Below are 22,620 nucleotides of genomic sequence, written 5' to 3'. Positions count from 1 at the left end.
TAGAGCGGAACCAGGCTATGTGGGGTGGCCAGTCCTCTTCTGGCTGTGCCGGGTGGAGATTATAACAGAACATGGCCAAGATGTTCAAATGTTCATAAATGACCAGCATGGTCGAATAATAATAAGGCAGAACAGTTGAAACTGGAGCAGCAGCACAGTCAGGTGGACAGGGGACAGCAAGGAGTCATCATGTCAGGTAGTCCTGAGGCATGGTCCTAGGGATCTGTCGTAACCTGCCGCGACCGGGAGGTCCGTGGGGCGACGCACAATTGGCCTAGCGTCGTCCAGGTTAGGGAGGGCTTGGCCGGTAGGGATATCCTTGTCTCATCGCGCACCAGCGACTCCTGTGGCGGGCCGGGCGCAGTGCGGCTTGGTTGGGTTGTGTATCGGAGGACGCATGACTTTCAACCTTCGTCTCTCCCGAGCCCGTACGGGAGTTGTAGCCATGAGACAAGATAGTAGCTACTACACAATTGGATACCACGAAATTGGGGAGAAAAAGGGCTAAAATTCAAATAAAATAAAAAATAAAAAGCTTCAAACGGTAACCAGTGCAACCTGGTTCAGGTTATCAGTCAACCCACCAGGGTCGTTACAAACAGCACAGGAGTGAAATCATCAACATGCATTGATCACAACTTTAATAATGCTGCAGAAATTAGCTTGAAAGCTGTATCCAGATCCATAGGATGTAGTGATCACAATATAGTGACTTATAATCATCAAGCTGCCCACTCAGGAAAAAACTTTGAGCTGTAACCAGTGCCTCCAACCTGGATCATGTTGTCAGTCAACCAACCAGGGTAGTTACAAACAGCACAGGAATTAAATCAACATGTATTGGTCAAATATTTACTAATGTTGCAGATATTTGCTACAAAGCAGTATCCAAATACATAGGATGTAGTGATCACAATATAAATAGCCATATCTAGGAAAACCAAAGTTCCCAAGGCTGGGCCTGATATAGTGAATAAGAGGTCAGGCTGGGCCTGATATAGTGAATCAGAGGTCATACAATACGTTTTGTAGTGATTCATATGTTGATGATGTAAAGAATATTTGCTGGTCTGTGGTGTGTAATGAGGAGCAACCAGACGCTGCACTTGACACATTTATGAAATTCCTTATTCCAGTTACTAATAAGCACCCATTAAGAACATGACTAAACTGTTCAATCCCCGTGGATTGATGAGGAATTGAAAAAGTGTATGGGTGAGAGGGGTGAGGCAAAAGGAATGGCAAATAGGTCTGGTTGCACAAATGATTGGCAAATGTACTGCAAATTGAGAAATCATGTGACAAATCTGAATAAAAAGTATTAGAAACTACACCATGAAAACAAACATACAGTGAGGAGAACAAGTATTTGATACACTGCCGATTTTGCAGGTTTTCCTACTTACAAAGCATGTAGAGGTCTGTAACTTTTATCATAGGTACACTTCAACTATGAGAGACGGAATCTAAAACAAAAATCCAGAAAATCACAATGTATGATTTTTAAGTAATTCATTTGCATTTTATTGCATCTATCATTAAATTGAAGACTTAGTTTTTTATCAAAGATTCTCTGTAATTAGTATTACGCGATCAAACTAATTAATCATGTAACTGTAATTAATTAGGAAGTCGGGGCACCAAGGAAAATATTCAATTACATAATTATAATTTCCTAAAATAACTTTTCAGATATTTTTATATCTGATCCATAGTCTTCTCATGAATGCATTATTTACTTTACCTCACGTTAGTCTCATTCCAAACGTCGTAAATTGTTGGTTATCTGCACAAACCCAGTCTTCACTATGAGTCATTCATACATCAATTGTCTTAAATCATTTATTTATTAACTAACTAAGTAATTCACAGAAATGCATAAACAAACAAACAAAGTCAATATGGTTACAAGAAATGATAAGGGAATGTGCCCTAGTGGGCTAAACCGGCATGGCGGCTTGGTGGACAAAACAGGGAGTGGGGGTCAGCTGAGAAGTCACTACAGAGTTGATCATTATAACAATTGGAATGCTAATTCGGGAACAATTGCAATCAATATATATATTTACGCTCAGTGTGTCGTCTTGATCGCTGGTGAAAAGTTTATTTATTTTGCAGAATTGTCCGTCTCTCTCCCTCTCGCTCTCTGTTGTGGTTAGAGTGTGTTGTTCAGAGTGACATTCATTCGTTATAGAATGGATGTTCCGGCGGTTGTCGTTCTTTGCGTTCAATGATACCGAATTCCTAGCTGCAGTAATTAATATCAAAGACTTGTTCTTATTCTGTCTGTATCGATAGTCTAAGAGTTTAACCACATGGTATGGTTAAAAGATTCAGCAATGGAGGAGAACATGGTCTGGTTGACAATTTCTCAAAGTTGGGGTTTTATTCAGGAGTTGCAGAAAAGGGCCTGTCCCAGGATGCCCAACCCTAACTGGGCTCAGGGGCGGTCCTCTGATTTAATTAAACTCAAAGGGGAATTGGAGTTTCCTTCATTAAACAGTCCAAAATCACATTGTAAAATTGTGTAACCAGTATCATACTCACTCATCTTATACAACAATTAGATGTAAACCTCATGGATGTTGTGTTGTAGATATGTGGCAGTGGAGTATGGGCCTGAGGGCACAGTGTGTTATGAATTCTGTAAGGAACGTATTGTAGTGTTTTAAAAATGGTATAACTGCCTTCATTTTGCTGGACCCCAGGAAGAGTAGCTGCTGCCTTGTCAGGAACTAATGGGGATCCATAATAAACCCTAGGAAGAGTAGCTGCTGCCTTGGTAGGAACTAATGGGGATCCATAATAAACACCAGGAAGAGTAGCTACTGCTGCCTTGTCAGGAACTAATGGGGATCCATAATAAACCCCAGGAAGAGTAGCTGCTGACCTGGCAAGAACTAATGGGGATCCATAATAAACCCCAGGAAGAGTAGCTGTTGCCTTGACAGGAACTAATGGGGATCAATAATAATCCCCAGGAAGAGTAGCTGCTGCCTTGTCAGGAACTAAATGGGGATCCATAATAAACCCCAGGAAGAGTAGCTGCTGCCTTGACAGGAACTAATGGGGATCAATAATAATCCCCAGGAAGAGTAGCTGCTGACCTGGCAAGAACTAATGGGGATCCATAATAAACCCCAGGAAGAGTAGCTGCTGACCTGGCAAGAACTAATGGGGATCCATAATAAACCCCAGGAAGAGTAGCTGTTGCCTTGACAGGAACTAATGGGGATCAATAATAATCCCCAGGAAGAGTAGCTGCTGCCTTGTCAGGAACTAAATGGGGATCCATAATAAACCCCAGGAAGAGTAGCTGCTGCCTTGACAGGAACTAATGGGGATCAATAATAATCCCCAGGAAGAGTAGCTGCTGCCTTGTCAGGAACTAAATGGGGATCCATAATAAACCCCAGGAAGAGTAGCTGTTGCCTTGACAGGAACTAATGGGGATCAATAATAAACCCCAGGAAGAGTAGCTGCTGCCTTGTCAGGAACTAAATGGGGATCCATAATAAATACAAATAGGAAACATTACAACCAGCATCAACATGTTTATTATGAACCATTATAAAGATATGGCTGCTTTTGTAGAGAGTAAAAAACAACCAATACAGGTACTACCTCAAATGGTTCTGTGATGTAACAAGTCAATAGAAATTGATAAAACATATGAAACATAAAAAAACAGTGTTAATATAAAACAGAAACAAAAGAGTTGTCTGTATCACACCACCCACTCAGCAGTACCTTCTCAAAACCATGTGTCACACACCCATCCACCCACTCAGCAGTACCTTCTCAAAACCACGTGTCACACACCCATCCACCCATACAAAGCGGGGATGGGTCAACCCATCCACCCATATAAAGCGGGGATGGGTCAAACCATCCACCGATATAAAGCGGGGATGGGTCAAACCATCCACCCATACAAAGCGGGGATGGGTCAAACCATCCACCCATATAAAGTGGGGATGGGTCAAACCATCCACCCATATAAAGCGGGGATGGGTCAAACCATCCACCCATATAAAGTGGGGATGGGTCAAACCATCCACCCATATAAAGCGGGGATGGGTCAAACCATCCACCCATATAAAGTGGGGATGGGTCAAACCATCCACCCATATAAAGCGGGGATGGGTCAAACCATCCACCCATATAAAGCGGGGATGGGTCAAACCATCCACCATACAAAGCGGGGATGGGTCAAACCATTTCCTTGCGGAAGCCCAACAGTTCTTTCAGTCTTTTCAGTCAGTCTGCTCCATCAGAAGTTCTTGCTCTTGGAGAAGTAGAAGTCTATTCCTCTGTCCTTGTGTTGTTTAGGGGTGTGGGATGGACCAGTCTTTCCTCTGGTCGAGGGCCCAGCACCAGTCTGCAGAAGACTTTACATTTAGAACCAAAACCTTGAAATTGATGTGTCAAGAGAGAATAGTCTTGAAGTACCTTTTTTATAAAGACAGGTTCAGGGTCCTTTGAATGTTATATAGAGGGCATTCGGAAAGTATTCAGACCCCTTGACTTTTTCCACATTTTGTTACTTTACAGCCTTATTCTCAAAAGTATTAAATTAATAGTTTCCCTCAAGCTACACACAATACCCCATGATTACAAAGTAAAAACTGGTCTTTAGACATTTTGCCAATTTATTAAAAACCAAAATTGGGAAGAAAAAAAATATTTAAAAAAAACTAAGGCTCTCCCATCTCCACAGAGGAACTCTGGAGCTCTGTCAGAGTGACCATCGGGTTCTTGGTCACCTCCCTGACCAAGGCCCTTCTCACCCGATTGTACATTAGTCATAACTGGTAGAGCCATTCTAGAAACGTAGATCTACATACACCACTAAATATCTGATCATAACCGGTAGAGCCATTCTAGAAACGTAGATCTACATACACCACTTCCTTTTTCTATGAAATTCACATCTTTAACAACACCCACCGGCTTCTTGTTGGTGTGGCGACTCCATTCTGGTGCCATGACAATGGGGGAAGGGTATGTGTCGTTGAGGGACACCAGTGCGTGAGACAGGGAGGCGGAGCTAAGGGTCCATGGGGCGTGGACCTCCCCCCCTCTGATCCCCTTGAGCTCTGGGATCCAGTGTCTAACATAGTCCCCCTGAAGAGGAGAGACAATCACTAGTTATTACAAACCTAGTGTCTAACATAGTGTACTTGAAGAGGAGAGACAATCACTAGTTATTACAAACCTAGTGTTTAACATAGTGTCCTTGAAGAGGAGAGTGTGAGGGCATTTTGAAGTTAAATCTTATTAATGCTTGTGAACTGAAATATCTTCTTTAAGCCTAGGCATTGGTCTTGAGATTGTTAAAGAAACTAATGCATATACAGATAGAACCGTGTGTGTGTGTGTGTATTAATAAGAGGCCTGTTCTAACTGTTCTGTGTGTGTAGCAGGACCCCATGATTTTTTTATTTTACCTTTATTTGACTAGGCAAGTCAGTTAAGAACAAATTCTTATTTTCAATGACGGCCTAGGAACAGTGGGTTAACTGCCTTGTTCAGGGGCAGAACGACAGACTTGTACCTTGTCAGCTCGGGGAATTGAACTTGCAACCTTTAGTCCAACTCGCTAACCACTAGGCTACCCCGCCGCCCCGGTCGCTTACCCAAGAGCTGACAGAAACTAACCGGTTCTTCTTCACTTAACTGGAGACAAAGTGTTATATTCTGCACACCAGTGATAGAGCTGTTATGTTTGGAGCCTGTTTCTGGGTGAAAGGTTCATGTTGTGTGTGTGTGTGTGTGTGTGTGTGTGTGTGTCTGTGTGTGTGTGTGTGTGTGTGTGTGTGTGTGTGTGTGTGGGTGTGTGTGTGTGTGTGTGTGTGTGTGTGTGTAGAACATACAGTTGAAGTCGGAAGTTTACCTACACCTTAGCCAAGTACATTTAAACTCAGGTTTCACAATTTCTGACATTTAATCGAAGTAAAAATTCCCTGTCTTAGGTCAGGAAGGATCACCACTATATTTTAAGAATGTGAAATGTCAGAATAAAAGTTGAGATAATTATTTATTTCAGCTTTTATTTCTTTCATCACATTCCCAGTGGGTCAGAAGGTTACATACACTCAATTAGTATTTGGTAGCATTGCCTTTAAATTGTTTAACTTGGGTCAAACGTTTCAGGTAACCTTCCACAAGCTTCCTACAATAAGTTGGGTGAATTTTGGCCAGAGCTGGTGAAACTAAATCAAATCAAATCAAATTTTATGTCAAGTTTGTAGGCCTCCTTGCTCACACAAGCTTTTTCAGTTCTGCCCACACATTTTCTATAGGATTGAGGTCAGGGCTTTGTGATGGCCACTCCAATACCTTGACTTTGTTGTCCTTAAGTAAATTTGCCACAACAATGGAAGTATGCTTGGGGTCATTGTTCATTTGGAAGACCCATTTGCGACCAAGCTTTAAATTCCTGACTGATGTCTTGGGATGTTGCTTCAATATATCCACATAATTTTCCTCCCTCATGAAGCCATCTATTTTGTGAAGTGCACCAGTCCCTCCTGCAGCAAAGCACCCCCACAACATGATGCTGCCACCCCCGTGCTTCACGGTTGGGATGGTGTTCTTCAGCTTGCAAGCCTCCCCATTTTTCCTCCAAACATAACGATGGTCATTATGGCCAAATAGTTATATTTTTGTTTCATCAGACCAGAGGACATTTCTCCAAAAAGTACAATATTTGTTCCCATGTGCAGTTGCAAACCATAATCTGGCTATTTGATGGCGGTTTTGGAGCAGTGGCTTCTTCCTTGCTGAGCGGCCTTTCAGGTTATGTCAATATAGGACTCGTTTTACTGTGGATATACAGTGGAGCAAAAAAGTATTTAGTCAGCCACCAATTGTGCAAGTTCTCCCACTTAAAAAGATGAGAGAGGCCTGTAATTTTCATCATAGGTACACTTCAACTATGACAGACAATATGAGAAAAAAAATCCAGAAAATCACATTGTAGGACTTTTAATGAATTTATTTGCAAATTATGGTGGAAAATAAGTATTTGGTCAATAACAAAAGTTTATCTCAATACGTTGTTATATACCCTCTGTTGGCAATGACAGAGGTCAAACATTTTCTGTAAGTCTTCACAAGGTTTTCACACACTGTTCCTGGAATTTTGGCCCATTCCTCCATGCAGATCTCCTCTAGAGCAGTGATGTTTCGGGGCTGTTGCTGGGCAACACGGACTTTCAACTCCCTCCAAAGATTTTCTATGGGGTTGAGATCTGGAGACTGGCTAGGCCACTCCAGGACCTTGAAATGCTTCTTACAAAGCCACTCCTTCGTTGCCCGGGCGGTGTGTTTGGGATTATTGTCATGCTGAAAGGCACCAAACTGTTCCTGGGTGTTTGGGAGAAGTTGCTCTCGGGGATGTGTTGGTACCATTATTTATTCATGGCTGTGTTCTTAGGCAAAATTGTGAGTGAGCCCACTCCCTTGGCTGAGAAGCAACCCACACATGAATGGTCTCAGGATGCTTTACTGTTGGCATGACACAGGACTGATGGTAGCGCTCACCTTGTCTTCTCCGGACAAGCTTTTTTCCGGATGCCCCAAACAATCGGAAAGGCGATTCATCAGAGAAAATGACTATACCCCAGTCCTCACCTTTTACAGAATATCAGTCTGTCCCTGATGTTTTTCCTGGAGAGAAGTGGCTTCTTTGCTGCCCTTCTTGACACCAGGCCATCCTCCAAAAGTCTTCACCTCACTGTGCGTACAGATACACTCACACCTGCCTGCTGCCATTCCTGAGTAAGCTCTGTACTGGTGGTGCCCCGATCCCGCAGCTGAATCAACTTTGGGAGACGGTCCTAGTGCTTGCTGGACTTTCTTGGGCGCCCTGAAACCTTCTTCACAACAATTGAACCGCTCTCCTTGAAGTTCTTGATGATCCGATAAATGGTTGATTTAGGTGCAATCTTACTGGCAGCAACATCCTTGCCTGTTGTCGCCCTTTTTGTGCAAAGCAATGATGACGGCACATGTTTCCTTGCAGGTAACCATGATTGCCAGAGGAAGAACAATGATTCCAAGCACCACCCTCCTTTTGAAGCTTCCAGTCTGTTATTCGAACTCAATCAGCATGACAGAGTGCTCCCCAGCCTTGTCCTCGTCAACACTCACACCTGTGTTAACGAGAGAATCACTGACATGATGTCAGCTGGTCCTTTTTTGGCAGGGCTGAAATGCAGTGGAAATGTTTTTGGGGGATTGCCATCATACAAACTGAGGCTGCAGACTTCGTGAAAATTAATATTTGTGTCATTCAAGACTTTTGGCCACGACTGTACATCATTTGGGCCGACAGTGAAAGGTGCTTGCTTGCCCATCTTGGGGGAACCGTTGAGCTGCTGTTAGAGGAAGTATGTCTGGAGTGACTTCCTGTCACCTTGGCACCTATTGTCCTCACTCAGTTGTGACAGACTGAGACAACCTTTTCATTATAGTCTGTACCCCGTAACACAGGTTCGTCTCTCCTTCTGTACACACACGTGCATAAGATCATGTGTTTGCATAAGATAGCTAGAGTATATGAGGCCTACGTACTCTTTGTACAGGAGGCTCTCACTCCATTTCACCTGCGTGGGTGGTGCGCCCTCCTCCTTATTATAATACCTTGATTGATTATTGAGTATGCCTCTCCTCATTATTAGTTTAAGGTAGAATTTCCACCACAAGAGACAATCACTTATTACAAACCAGTGTCTAACATTGTCTCCTATCCTCTTCAAGGGGACAATCACTAGTTATTCCAAACAGTTTCTCAAAGTTGCCATAGCAGAAACTTTCTGGGTAATTGTATGGTATATTGCTATAGCATCCTCCTCCCTTTATGTGTTAACCCCAAGGAAGCAGACATCATAACATCAGATAACTAGTTATGAAGCAACTAGCTTTGGAGACTGGATGATCTAATCTGACATGCCAATGTTGCAGGTCTTTCACCTTCAGGTAAAGCTGTGGTAGTTCTACAGTGTTTATTGGTCAGACTGAAACATACGTTGTTGTCGTAGTCGAGTCCTTGTTTGATCATGTTGAACTTCCTGTTTTCTCTCGGGTCATTTCCTATCCCCGCGCTGTATAGCCAGTTACCATAGTTACTGCTCACGTCATGGTCCACCTGGAAGTAGAGAGATGGAACTGATTGGTCAGACCTCCGGTAACTGTCCACTACTGGTCTCCTAACCAGCCTGGTGTGACCTGAAACCATTCAATAGGTATACCCACAGTCATACATTTATCTAAATAAAAGCCTTAGGATTTTAGTTCCATGTTGCCCTATCACAGGCTGGGTCTAGTTCCCAGCACCTTGGATACATCTGTCCTATCACAGGCTGGGTCTAGTTCCCACCACCTTGGATACATCTGTCCTATCACAGGCTGGGTCTAGTTCCCACCACCTTGGATACATCTGTCCTATCACAGGCTGGGTCTAGTTCCCACCACATTGGATACATCTGTACTATCCTTTCAGATCTAAGTGCAGAGGGAGGCTAGGGGTCAAAGGTAGGGGCTAGGGGTTGATTTAGTCTTGGGCACAAGCCTCACCAGTAAGTAGTGGAACCACTCGACCCCCATCCTCCAGTCTAGTCCCAGGTCCTAACCCAGGTCCCAACCCTAACACTAACCCTGGCCAGGAGCTTCACCAAAAGGTATTGGAACCACTCGACCCCCATCCTCCAGTCTAGTCCCAGGTCCTAACCCAGGTCCCAACCTTAACACTAACCCTGGCCAGGAGCCTCACCAAAAGGTAGTGGAACCACTCGGCCCCCATCCTCCAGTCTAGTCCCAGGTCCTAACCCAGGTCCCAACCCTAACACTAACCCTGGCCAGGAGCCTCACCAAAAGGTAGTGGAACCACTCGGCCCCCATCCTCCAGTCTAGTCCCAGGTCCTAACCCAGGTCCCAACCCTAACACTAACCCTGGCCAGGAGCCTCACCAAAAGGTAGTGGAACCACTCGGCCCCCATCCTCCAGTCTAGTCCCAGGTCCTAACCCAGGTCCCAACCCTAACACTAACCCTGGCCAGGAGCCTCACCAAAAGGTAGTGGAACCACTCGGCCCCCATCCTCCAGTCTAGTCCCAGGTCCTTGGTGAGGAAGCTGGCTACGTTTTGGCGACCCCTGTTAGACATGAACCCCGTCAGCGCCAGCTCTCGCATATTGGCATCAACGAACGGCACCCCGGTACGACCCTCTAGAACAACGAGACAGAGTAGTTACAACAACTCAGTAGTATGAGAGATGATAGTTTGAACATTGTTACGGTATATTTACCACAGTGCATCCCACAGACGTTCAGTTCCCTATACTTGCCTTATACAGCTCTGTGTAGTCACCTCGTAGATCAGAGTGGTATTGTAAAGACTATAGATTTGTAATGATTTCTCCCTAACCTTTCCATGCATTGAACAGATTCATGTCCTTCTTCCAAGGGATGGATTTGTCCTGAAGGCCTGATGAAAACACATAACCACCATGAGATAATGTGCAATAAGCTTCAGATGACAACATATACAACTGGCTTTCCAACTTTACCTTTGATGTCAAACAGTCTGTCTCCGTATTTGGCTCCTACAAACTTGAAATAGTCTCTCCAGAGCAGCTCAAATACTACCCTGTTGGAAGACATGTACAGTCAGTCTTGCTTAATAAAACCGCATCACTTCTTCTATTCAATTCACAGTCTATTCAGTTACCTGAACTAAGTACACTAAAAGGTGCATCTCCTACCCAGCCACCCTGCTAGCCTGGCTCATCACAGCTATAGTACAAGTTAAACATTTAGACACACTCATTCCAGGGTTTTTCTTTATTGTTACTATTTTCTACATTGTAGAATAGTGAAGACATCAAAACTATTAAATAACACATACGGAATCATATAGTAAGAAAAAAAAAAGTTGAATACAAATATATTTTACATTTTAGATTCTTCAAAGTAGCCATCCTTTGCCTTGATGACAGCTCTACTATGTAGAAAATAGTAGAAATAAAAACGCTGGAATGAGTAGGTGTTCTAAAACCTTTGACTGGTATTGTACATAACAGGAGATAAACATGGATTTAGTGACTGATCTCATCATGTTCCTGAAAACAACAGGATATGAGATAGCAGGAAGGAACTCACCAGTATGTGCTCTGATTGGCTGTTCGTTCACTCTCATACTTCTTGATCTGTTGGTAGATATACCTAGGGGAGATACAGCCTATAGCCAACCTGTAGAATACAGTTATAGATACAGTCTATTGTCTGCGAATACATTTTATAGTGAGTGCATACATTTTCATACTGGTCCCCTGTGGGAATTGAACCCACAACCCTGGTGTTGCAAGCACCAATATTCCCAAAAGAATGGTGTTGTTTTCCATGTTATTTGATCAAGAAAAGTATTTAATTTGATGTGGATGTTTTGTGTCTTTGCCCGTAACTATGGACCATTTGATGTAAATGTTTGAGGACAGGGTTTTGTTCTTTCTGGATTCTATTAGAATGACAATCACAGGGCAACAACTCTTACAAATCCAACTATTGAATCTTACAAGCTACTGTTCTTAATCATACAACTAAGTTTTTGCCAAAGTGAAGACGCTGAAAAACATTGTTGCCTGCGCTACAGACATCTATATCGGGTTGCTAATACTAGTAAAGGCTCAGTGAACTACTTTTACTTTATTCTGATTGTTCAGGGGGTGCTGCAGTACCCTCAACACCCGTACCTCCCGTGGCTATGCTGGTACTTACCATGGGGAAAATTTTGTGGAATAGTCCAGTCCTATCAGGCCGTTACGAGTCTCCTTGTAGGTAGCCACAGCATCCTGCATGAGACATATACCAGCTGTATCACAATATCCTACACAACAAACACATACAGTACCAGTCAAAAGTTTGGACACACCAACTCATTCAAGGGTTTCTTTATTTTAGTATTTTCTACATTGTAGAATAATAGTGAAGACATCAGAACTATGAAATAACCCATACGGAATAATGTAGTAACCAAAAAAGTGTTAAACAAATCTAAATATATTTTATATTCTTCAAAGTAGCCACCCTTTGCCTTGATGACAGCTTTGCAAACTCTTGACATTCTCTCAACCAGCTTCATGAGGAATGCTTTTCCAAACAGTCTTGAAGGAGTTCCCACATATGCTGAGCACATGTTGGCTGCTTTTCCGTCACTCTGCGGTCCAACTCCATCTCAAACATCTCATATTGGGTTGAGGTCAGGTGATTGTGGAGGCCAGGTCATCTGATGCAGCACTCCATCACTCTCCTTCTTAGTCAAATAGCCATTGTTCAGTTGAAAACAAATGATGGACCCACTAAGTGCAAACCAGATGGGATGGCATATCGCTGCAGAATGCTGTGGCAGCCATGCTGGTTAAGTGTGCCTTGAAATCTAAATAAATCACTGACAGTGTCACCAGCAAAGCACCATCACACCTCCTACTCCATGCTTCACAGTGGGAACCACACATGCGAAGATCATTCGTTCACCTACTCTGCGTCTCACAAAGAGAAGAAGGTTGGAACCAAAAAATATCACATTTGGACTCATCAGACCAAAGGACAGATTTCCACCGGTCCAATGTCCATTGCTCGTGTTTCTTGGCCCAAGCAAGTCTCTTCTTATTACTGGTGTCCTTTAGTAGTGGTTTCTTTGCAGCAATTCGACCATGAAGGCATGATTAGGGTTAGGCATGCAGTCTCCTCCGAACAGTTGATGTTAAGATGTGTCTGTTACTTGAACTCTGTGAATCATTTATTTGGGTTGCAATTTCTAATAACCCTAATGAACTTATCCTCTGCAGCAGAGATAACTCTGGATCCTCCTTTCCTGTGGTAGTCCTCATGAGAGACAGTTTCATCATAGTGCTTGATGGTTTTTGGGACTACACTTGAAGAAACTTTCATAGTTCTTGACATTTTCAGATTAAGACATGAAGGTGAGTCAAAGTAATGATGGTCTGTCATTTCTCTTTGCTTATTTGAGCTGTTTGTGCTATAATATGGATTTGGTCTTTTACCGAAGAGGGCTATCTTCTGTATACCCCCCTATCTATCACAACACAACTGATAGGCTCAAAGCATTAAGGAAAGAAATTTCACAAATTAACTTTTAACAAGGCACACATGCTAATTTAAATGCATTCCAGGTGAAGCTGGTTGAGAGAATGCCAAGAGTGTACAAAGCTGTCATCAAGGTGGCTACTTTGAAGAATCTCAAATATATTTTGTTTTGTTTAACACTTTTTGGGTTACTACATAATTCCATACGTGTTATTTCATAGTTTTGATGTCTTCACTATTATTCTACAATGCAGAAAATAGTAAAAATAAACCCTGGTATGAGTAGGTGTGTCCAAACTTTTGACTGGTACTGTATGTCTGCTATATTATCATTGGACCAAATGAAAGGTTTTCATGATGAATGTACCACTACTACTTTAGCACGAGTAACATGTTCCTATCCAAGGCTGTAGATCATGCAGTGACATCCACCACACTAAAGCAGCCAGGGCTCTGCTCCACTAAACAGCTGACTACACCTAACAGCTAACTATCTGCTCCACACCATTTAGACTGAGGAGAGCCCCAGTCCTATACACGTGTGACTAGGGAGGGGAGGTTGACGTGTGCCTAGGGAGGGGAGGTTGACGTGTGCCTAGGGAGGGGAGGTTGACGTGTGCCTAGGGAGGGGAGGTTGACGTGTGCCTAGGGAGGGGAGGTTGACGTGTGCCTAGGGAGGGGAGGTTGACGTGTGCCTAGGGAGGGGAGGTTGACGTGTGCCTAGAGAGGGGAGGTTGACGTGTGACTAGGGAGGGGAGGTTGACGTGTGCCTAGGGAGGGGAGGTTGACGTGTGACTAGGGAGGGGAGGTTGACGTGTGACTAGGGAGGGGAGGTTGACGTGTGACTAGGGAGGGGAGGTTGACGTGTGCCTAGGGAGGGGAGGTTGACGTGTGCCTAGGGAGGGGAGGTTGACGTGTGCCTAGGGAGGGGAGGATGACATGTGCCTAGGGAGGGGAGGTTGACGTGTGCCTAGGGAGGGGAGGTTGACGTGTGACTAGGGAGGGGAGGTTGACGTGTGCCTAGGGAGGGGAGGTTGACGTGTGCCTAGGGAGAGGAGGTTGACGTGTGCCTAGGGAGGAGAGGTTGACGTGTGACTAGGGAGGGGAGGTTGACGTGTGCCTAGGGAGGGGAGGTTGACGTGTGACTAGGGAGGAGAGGTTGACGTGTGCCTAGGGAGGGGAGGTTGACGTGTGACTAGGGAGGGGAGGTTGACGTGTGACTAGGGAGGGGAGGTTGACGTGTGACTAGGGAGGGGAGGTTGACGTGTGACTAGGGAGGGGAGGTTGACGTGTGACTAGGGAGGAGAGGTTGACGTGTGACTAGGGAGGGGAGGTTGATATTGACTTTTCTTACTAGCACTGACGTTGCTGATACACTCTCCAAAATGTACTGAACTGTACTCAAACACTTGTCCCTGTAGTGGTGCCCTGTGAGGTATAGGTACATAATTGTACCCTTGTAGTTCGTACCCATACCCATTCTTTCCAGCACCACCCCAATATCAACATATGTAAAAATGGTTCTCGTTTCTATGTTTGGTAGTAAACAGATAGAGGAAGATATGTTTCCAATGACATAATCAACCAATTAGTAGGAAATTAGCAGGCAAGCCTCGTCATAATTGGTTAAAATCACATGATACACACCGATGACATCATTGGAAACACATATCTTCCTCTATATTCTTTTTACCACAAAACCTAGAAATGTGCAATTATCACATACTGTGTGTTGATGTTGGGGTGGTGCTGGAGATTATGTTGACATTTTCCTTTAAAAAGAGACAAAAAGGTACAAAATGTGCCTTTTTAGAGTAGCACCACAGTGACAACGAGTTCTGTTCCTTTAAAGTTGCAAAACCTCATCCCTGACCAGCAACTGTTAAGCCAACACCTTGTTAAGGTCTCCCAGTCAGGTTAAGGTCATTACAATATGAATTAAAACTCTTTATTATTACATGCTCTTAACTAAACATTTATAAAGACTTCTGAACTAGCAGTGGACAAGCTTCAAACTGTAATTAGCATAACCACAGACCACTTAAAAGATGGGTACAACACTTTCACTCACAGGTGGTCAAAAATAACTACGTGAAAGCCACGCCCCCACTCAGTCACCGCCCTCCACCCCAATGAGTATACCTTTATATATGTACCATTGTACTAGTTCATCAGCACATGTACCTTAAGGCAGTGAACAGTACCAGGTGAGATCATTATGCGTAGCTTACCTCTGAAGGTACATGATGTGTATTTAGACTGTATGTACCTCAGAGAACAATACCGGACCTTAACCTACATTATAACAGCAACACTACTGGACCCTAACCTACATTATAACAGAACACTACTGGACCCTAAACTACATTATAACAGCAACACTACTGGACCCTAAACTACATTATAACAGAACACTACTGGACCCTAAACTACATTATAACAGCAACACTACTGGACCCTAACCTACATTATAACAGAACACTACTGGACCCTAAACTACATTATAACAGAACACTACTGGACCCTAAACTACATTATAACAGAACACTACTGGACCCTAAACTACATTATAACAGAACACTACTGGACCCTAAACTACATTATAACAGCAACACTACTGGACCCTAACCTACATTATAACAGAACACTACTGGACCCTAAACTACATTATAACAGAACACTACTGGACCCTAAACTACATTATAACAGAACACTACTGGACCCTAACCTACATTATAACAGAACACTACTGGACCCTAAACTACATTATAACAGAACACTACTGGACCCTAAACTACATTATAACAGAACACTACTGGACCCTAAACTACATTATAACAGAACACTACTGGACCCTAAACTACATTATGACAGAACACTACTGGACCCTAAACTACATTATGACAGAACACTACTGGACCTTAACCTACATTATAACAGAACACTACTGGACCCTAAACTACATTATAACAGAACACTACTGGACCCTAAACTACATTATAACAGAACACTACTGGACCCTAACCTACATTATAACAGAACACTACTGGACCCTAACCTACATTATAGCAGAACACTACTGGACCCTAACCTACATTATAACAGCAACACTACTGGACCTTAACCTACATTATAACAGAACACTACTGGACCCTAAACTACATTATAACAGAACACTACTGGACCTTAACCTACATTATAACAGAACACTACTGGACCCTAAACTACATTATAACAGAACACTACTGGACCCTAAACTACATTATAACAGAACACTACTGGACCTTAACCTACATTATAACAGAACAATACTGGACCCTAAACCACATTATAACAGAACACTACTGGACCCTAACCTACATTATAACAGAACACTACTGGACCCTAACCTACATTATAACAGAACACTACTGGACCCTAAACTACATTATAACAGAACAGTACTGGACCCTAAACTACATTATAACAGAACACTACTGGACCCTAACCTACATTATGAGAATGTAGCAGCTTTATTGAGGAAAGTGTCCTACTTGCTGTGACAGAGAAGTGGTCGTCTCACCTCGCCATATGAAGATGAATGCGCTAACTGTAAGTTGTTCTGGATACATGACTAAAATGTACTCACCGTGTCCCAGAAGTAGTGCTGTAGTCTGGCCAGGGCCTGAGTCTCTCCCCCGCTGCAGGGGAAGGCAGAGCGAGGGTCCCTCACAGTATCTGTCTGCTCCAGGTCTTCTGGGGAGGGGATGAGGCCTTCATCCAGACCTGACCCAGGGGGGAGAGGCTTCAGCTGGTCTAGGGTGGGCAAGACCGGCCTCACCCTGCCCTGGGTTTCCACTGCCTTCCTGAACTGGGTGTATACGTCAGGCAGCCTATCACAGGAGGGGATAGAGCAGGGTTACATGTCATGCAACCTATCACAGGAGAGAATAGAGCAGAGCAGGGTTACATGTCAGGCAACCTATCACAGGCGAGCCTGACTTCATATTGTAGTGATTATCCAGGCAGTGAGAGCCTGACTTCATATTGTAGTGATTATCCAGGCAGAGAGAGCCTGACTTCATATTGAAGTGATTATCCAGGCAGAGAGAGCCTGACTTCATATTGTAGTGATTATCCAGGCAGAGAGAGCCTGACTTCATATTGTAGTGATTATCCAGGCAGAGAGTCTGACTTCATATTGTAGTGATTATCCAGGCAGAGAGCCTGACTTCATATTGTAGTGATTATCCAGGCAGAGAGAGCCTGACTTCATATTGTAGTGATTATCCAGGCAGAGAGAGCCTGACTTCATATTGTAGTGATTATCCAGGCAGTGAGAGCCTGACTTCATATTGTAGTGATTATCCAGGCAGTGAGAGCCTGACTTCATATTGTAGTGATTATCCAGGCAGAGAGCCTGACTTCATATTGTAGTGATTATCCAGGCAGTGAGAGCCTGACTTCATATTGTAGTGATTATCCAGGCAGTGAGAGCCTGACTTCATATTGTAGTGATTATCCAGGCAGTGAGAGCCTGACTTCATATTGTAGTGATTATCCAGGCAGTGAGAGCCTGACTTCATATTGTAGTGATTATCCAGGCAGAGAGCCTGACTTCATATTGTAGTGATTATCCAGGCAGTGAGAGCCTGACTTCATATTGTAGTGATTATCCAGGCAGAGAGAGCCTGACTTCATATTGTAGTGATTACATGGGAAAGAGAGCCTGACTTCATATTGTAGTGATTATCCAGGCAGAGAGCCTGACTTCATATTGTAGTGATTATCCAGGCAGAGAGCCTGACTTCATATTGTAGTGATTATCCAGGCAGAGAGCCTGACTTCATATTGTAGTGATTATCCAGGCAGTGAGAGCCTGACTTCATATTGTAGTGATTATCCAGGCAGAGAGCCTGACTTCATATTGTAGTGATTATCCAGGCAGAGAGCCTGACTTCATATTGTAGTGATTATCCAGGCAGGGAGCCTGACTTCATATTGTAGTGATTATCCAGGCAGTGAGAGCCTGACTTCATATTGTAGTGATTATCCAGGCAGTGAGAGCCTGACTTTATATTGTAGTGATTATCCAGGCAGTAAGAGCCTGACTTTATATTGTAGTGATTATCCAGGCAGTGAGAGCCTGACTTTATATTGTAGTGATTATCCAGACAGAGAGCCTGACTTCATATTGTAGTGATTATCCAGGCAGAGAGAGCCTGACTTCATATTGTAGTGATTATCCAGGCAGAGAGAGCCTGACTTCATATTGTAGTGATTATCCAGGCAGAGAGAGCCTGACTTCATATTGTAGTGATTATCCAGGCAGTGAGAGCCTGACTTCATATTGTAGTGATTATCCAGGCAGTGAGAGCCTGACTTCATATTGTAGTGATTATCCAGGCAGTGAGAGCCTGACTTCATATTGTAGTGATTATCCAGGCAGTGAGAGCCTGACTTCATATTGTAGTGATTATCCAGGCAGTGAGAGCCTGACTTCATATTGTAGTGATTATCCAGGCAGTGAGAGCCTGACTTCATATTGTAGTGATTATCCAGGCAGAGAGCCTGACTTCATATTGTAGTGATTATCCAGGCAGAGAGCCTGACTTCATATTGTAGTGATTATCCAGGCAGTGAGAGCCTGCGCTGAGCAGCCCAATATCAGAGGACGACTTTCTCTGTCACATGAATAAAATCAAATGAACTTGATCTTGACCCCTGTGGTCTTCTCTCACCTGGATAGGTGGTTGAAAGGGAGGTCGTCTCGGTGGTATAGTGTCGACCCCCAGCAGGTGTGAACTTTAACCTTCATCTGAGAACAAATATCCCTCACTCCTCTCTCCACCTGCTGGTCCTCTGGCACCACCTACAGGAGTGGATAAGAAAGCCCAACACATTGATTAGGACGGAAGGAGTGTGATTCTGAATGGTCAGATCTCTAGCAACGATGACAAGCAACTGCCATGTGAGGAATCGTAAGTGACTCGTTTCAGCTAGTTCCATCTTGTTCTTGATACCATGACTTGTTTTGAGGCATTTGACTAAGATCTATACTAATATGGCTAAAATTCTCTAGCTAGCAAACCAACAACCTTAATGATGAATGAGAGACAATAAGTACTCATTCTGCAAATGTGTTGGAGACTAAATTTAGCTCACATCTTGTCCACAATTTAAGCCAACCTTGTCTGTTTGCCCCACAGTTGCGCACTCGTCAGATTTGTTGGTAAACTATCAACCCATGTATAAGTCTATACTCTCTGATTTAATTTAACCAGGTTAGTCTCATCGAGACAAAAATACCCATTTTAAGGAGAGACCTGGACTACTAAGGTGTAGAGATATATAGATATATACCTAGATATAGGCTGATAGAGTGACGGGAGATATAGATAAAGGATGATATAGATATAGAATGATAGAGATATAGAATGATATAGAATTAGAGATATAGAATGTTAGAGATATAGCATGATAGAGATGCGAGATAAAGGATTGGACACCTACTCATTCAAGGGTTTTCCTTTATTTTTAGTATTTTCTACACTGCTGAATAATAGTGAAGACATCAAAACAATGAAATAACAAATTTTATAGCCACCCTTTGCCTTGATGACAGCTTTGCAAACTCTTGGCATTCTCTCATCCAGCTTCATGAGATAGTTACTTGGAATACATTGCAATTAACAGGTGTGCTTTCTTAAAGTTGATTTGTGGAATTTATTTTCTTCTTAATGCCTTTGAGCCAATCAGTTGTGTTGTGACAAGGTAGGGTTGGTATACAGAAGATAGCCCTCTTTGGTAAAAGACCAAGTCCATATTATGGCAAAAACAGCTCAAATAAGTAAAGAGAAACAACAGTCCATAATTACTTTAAGACATGAAGGTCAGTCAATACAGAATAATTCAAGTGCATTTGCAAAAACCATTAAGTGCTACAATAAAACGGGCTCTCATGAGGACAACCATAGGAAAGGAAGACCCAGGTTTACCTCTGCTGTAGAGGATAAGTTCATTAGAGTTAACTGTCTCTCATGAGGACAACCATAGGAAAGGAAGACCCAGGTTTACCTCTGCTGCAGAGGATAAGTTCATTAGAGTTACCAGCCTCAGAAATTAGCAATTAACTGTACCTCAGATTGCAGTCCAAATAAATGCTTCAGAGTAGAGGTGGTTTATGGTTTTATTATGGTTTTTCAACGCCGATACCGATTATTGTAGGCCCAAAAAGCCGATACCGATTAATCGGCCAATTTAAAAATACATATATTTGTAATAATGACAATTACAACAATACTGAATGAACACTTATTTTAACTTAGTATAATACATCAATAAAATCAATTTAGACTCAAGTAAATAATGAAACATGTTCAATTTGGTTTAAATAATGCAAAAACAAAGTGTTGGAGAAGAAAGTAAAAGTGCAATATGTGCCATATAAGAAAGCTAACGTTTCAGTTCCTTGCTCAGAACATGAGAACATATGAAAGCTGGTGGTTCCTTTTAACATGAGTCTTCAATATTCCCAGGTAAGAAGTTTTAGGTTGTAGTTATTGTAGGAATTATAGGACTATTTCCTTTGACTATTGGATGTTCTTACAGGCACTTTACTATTGCCAGTGTAAGAGTATAGCTTCCGTCCCTCTCCTCGCTCCTCCCTGGGCTCAAACCAGCAACACAATGACAACAGCCACCCTCGAAGCAGCGTGACCCATGCAGAGCAAGGGGAACAACTACTAGAAGGCTCAGAGCGAGTGACGTTTGAAACGCTATTAGCGCGCACTAACTAGCTAGCCATTTCACTTCGGTTACACCAGCCTCATCTCGGGAATTGATAGGCTTGAAGACCTAAACAATGCTTGAAGCACAACGAAGAGCTGCTGGCAAAACGCACGAAAGTGCTGTTTGACTGAATGTTTACACGCCTGCTTCTGCCTACCACCGCTCAGTCAGATATTTGGATACTTGTATGCTTAGTCAGATTATATGCAACGCAGGACACGCTAGATAATATCTAGTAATATAATCAACCATGTGTAGTTAACTAGTGATTATGATTGATTGTTTTTTATAAGATACGTTTAATGCTAGCTAGCAACTTACCTTGGCTTACTGCATTCACATAACAGGCAGTCTCCTTGTGGAGTGCAATGAGAGAGAGGCAGGTCGTTATTGCGTTGGACTAGTTGACTGTAAGGTTGCAGGATTGGATCCCCCGAGCTGACAAACTGAAAATCTGTCATTCTGCCCCTGAACGAGGCAGTTAACACACCGTTCCTGGCAGTCATGGCAGACATAAATCTGTCCTTTGGTCTGATGAATCCAAATTACAGATTTTTGGTCCCAACCGCCGTTTCTTTGTGAAACGCAGAGTAGGTGAACGGATGATCTCTGCATGTGTGGTTCCCACCGTGAAGCATGGAGGAGAAGGTGTGATGGTGTGGGGGAGCTTTGCTGGTGACACTGTCAGTGATTTATTTAGAATTCAAAGCACACTTAACCTCTTGAAGCCAGGGGGCACTCTTTTTATGTTTGGAAAAATAACGTTCCCAAAGTAAACGGCCTATTTCCCAGGACCAGATGCTAGAATATGCATATAATTGACAGATTAGGATAGAAAACAGTGCCTCTTATTTTGAAACCTCTCTGTTCCTATGCATGCCTATCCTCAATTTAAAGGGATATCAACCAGATTCCTTTTTCTATGTCTTCCCTAAGGTGTCAACAGTCTTTAGACATAGTTTCAGGCTTTTATTTTTAAAAATGAGCCACAAAGATCACATTGCTTAAGTGGATAGGTGGGGGCTCTCAGAGTGAGTTTTGCGCTACAGAGTAAAGCGGCCATTGTTTCTCCCTGTCCTATTGAAAAACCTACACTCCTGGTTGATACATTATCGAATATATATTTTAAAAACAACCTGAGGAATGATTATAAAAAAGTTTTACATGTTTCTGTGGATATTACGGATATTATTTGGAATTTGTCTGCGTTGTCGTGCCGCTCTTTCCTGTGGATTTCTGAACATAACACGTCAAACAAACGGAGGTATTTTGGACATAAAAATAATCTTAATGGAACAAAAGGAACATTTGTTGTGTAACTGGGAGTCTCGTGAGTGAAAACATCTGAAGATCATCAAAGGTAAACGATTAATTTGATTGTTTTTCTGATTTTCGTGACCAAGCTACCTGATGCTAAGTGTACTTAATGTTTTGTCATGCGATCGATAAACTTACACAAACGGTGTAACGGTCCACAAGCTTGGATTGCTTTCGCTGTAAAGCATCATTTCAATATCTGAGACGACAGGTGGATTAACAAAAGGCTAAGCTGTGTTTTGCAATAAGGCACTTGTGATTTCATGAATGTGAATATTTTTTAGTAATATTATTTGACTGTCTTCACTATTATTCTACAATGTAGAAAATAGTAAAAATAAAGAAAAACCCTTGAATGAGTAGGTGTACTTTTGATTGGTACTGCATCTGTGAACAAAAATATAAACGCAACAGTTTCCTTTCAAA

The 22,620-nt window shown here is 42.8% G+C and overlaps 1 protein-coding gene across 1 annotated transcript in view; it reads right to left on the bottom strand.

Moving 5' to 3' along the window:
* Positions 1 to 3,541: 3,541 nt before the first annotated feature.
* The window catches only part of cry-dash (cryptochrome DASH), a 37,798-nt gene continuing 18,719 nt past the window's right edge, over positions 3,542 to 22,620 (bottom strand). The window contains exons 4-13 of the mRNA XM_036934640.2: positions 18,828 to 18,958; positions 16,736 to 16,979; positions 11,779 to 11,852; positions 11,164 to 11,253; positions 10,572 to 10,651; positions 10,430 to 10,489; positions 10,073 to 10,230; positions 9,035 to 9,154; positions 4,951 to 5,127; positions 3,542 to 4,381 (exon numbers count right to left, since the gene is read on the bottom strand). Of these exons, the coding sequence (XP_036790535.1) occupies positions 4,274 to 4,381; positions 4,951 to 5,127; positions 9,035 to 9,154; positions 10,073 to 10,230; positions 10,430 to 10,489; positions 10,572 to 10,651; positions 11,164 to 11,253; positions 11,779 to 11,852; positions 16,736 to 16,979; positions 18,828 to 18,958 (1,242 nt within the window). The 3' untranslated portion in view covers positions 3,542 to 4,273. The remainder of the gene's footprint in view (positions 4,382 to 4,950; positions 5,128 to 9,034; positions 9,155 to 10,072; positions 10,231 to 10,429; positions 10,490 to 10,571; positions 10,652 to 11,163; positions 11,254 to 11,778; positions 11,853 to 16,735; positions 16,980 to 18,827; positions 18,959 to 22,620) is intronic.

This window comes from Oncorhynchus mykiss, chromosome 11 (assembly GCF_057628025.1).
Source record: "Oncorhynchus mykiss isolate SJ-2025 chromosome 11, ASM5762802v1, whole genome shotgun sequence".
Classification (NCBI taxonomy): Eukaryota; Metazoa; Chordata; class Actinopteri; order Salmoniformes; family Salmonidae; genus Oncorhynchus; species Oncorhynchus mykiss.
The sequence above is the reverse complement of the archived record's forward strand: the minus strand, read 5'-3'. Positions and strand labels throughout refer to the sequence as shown.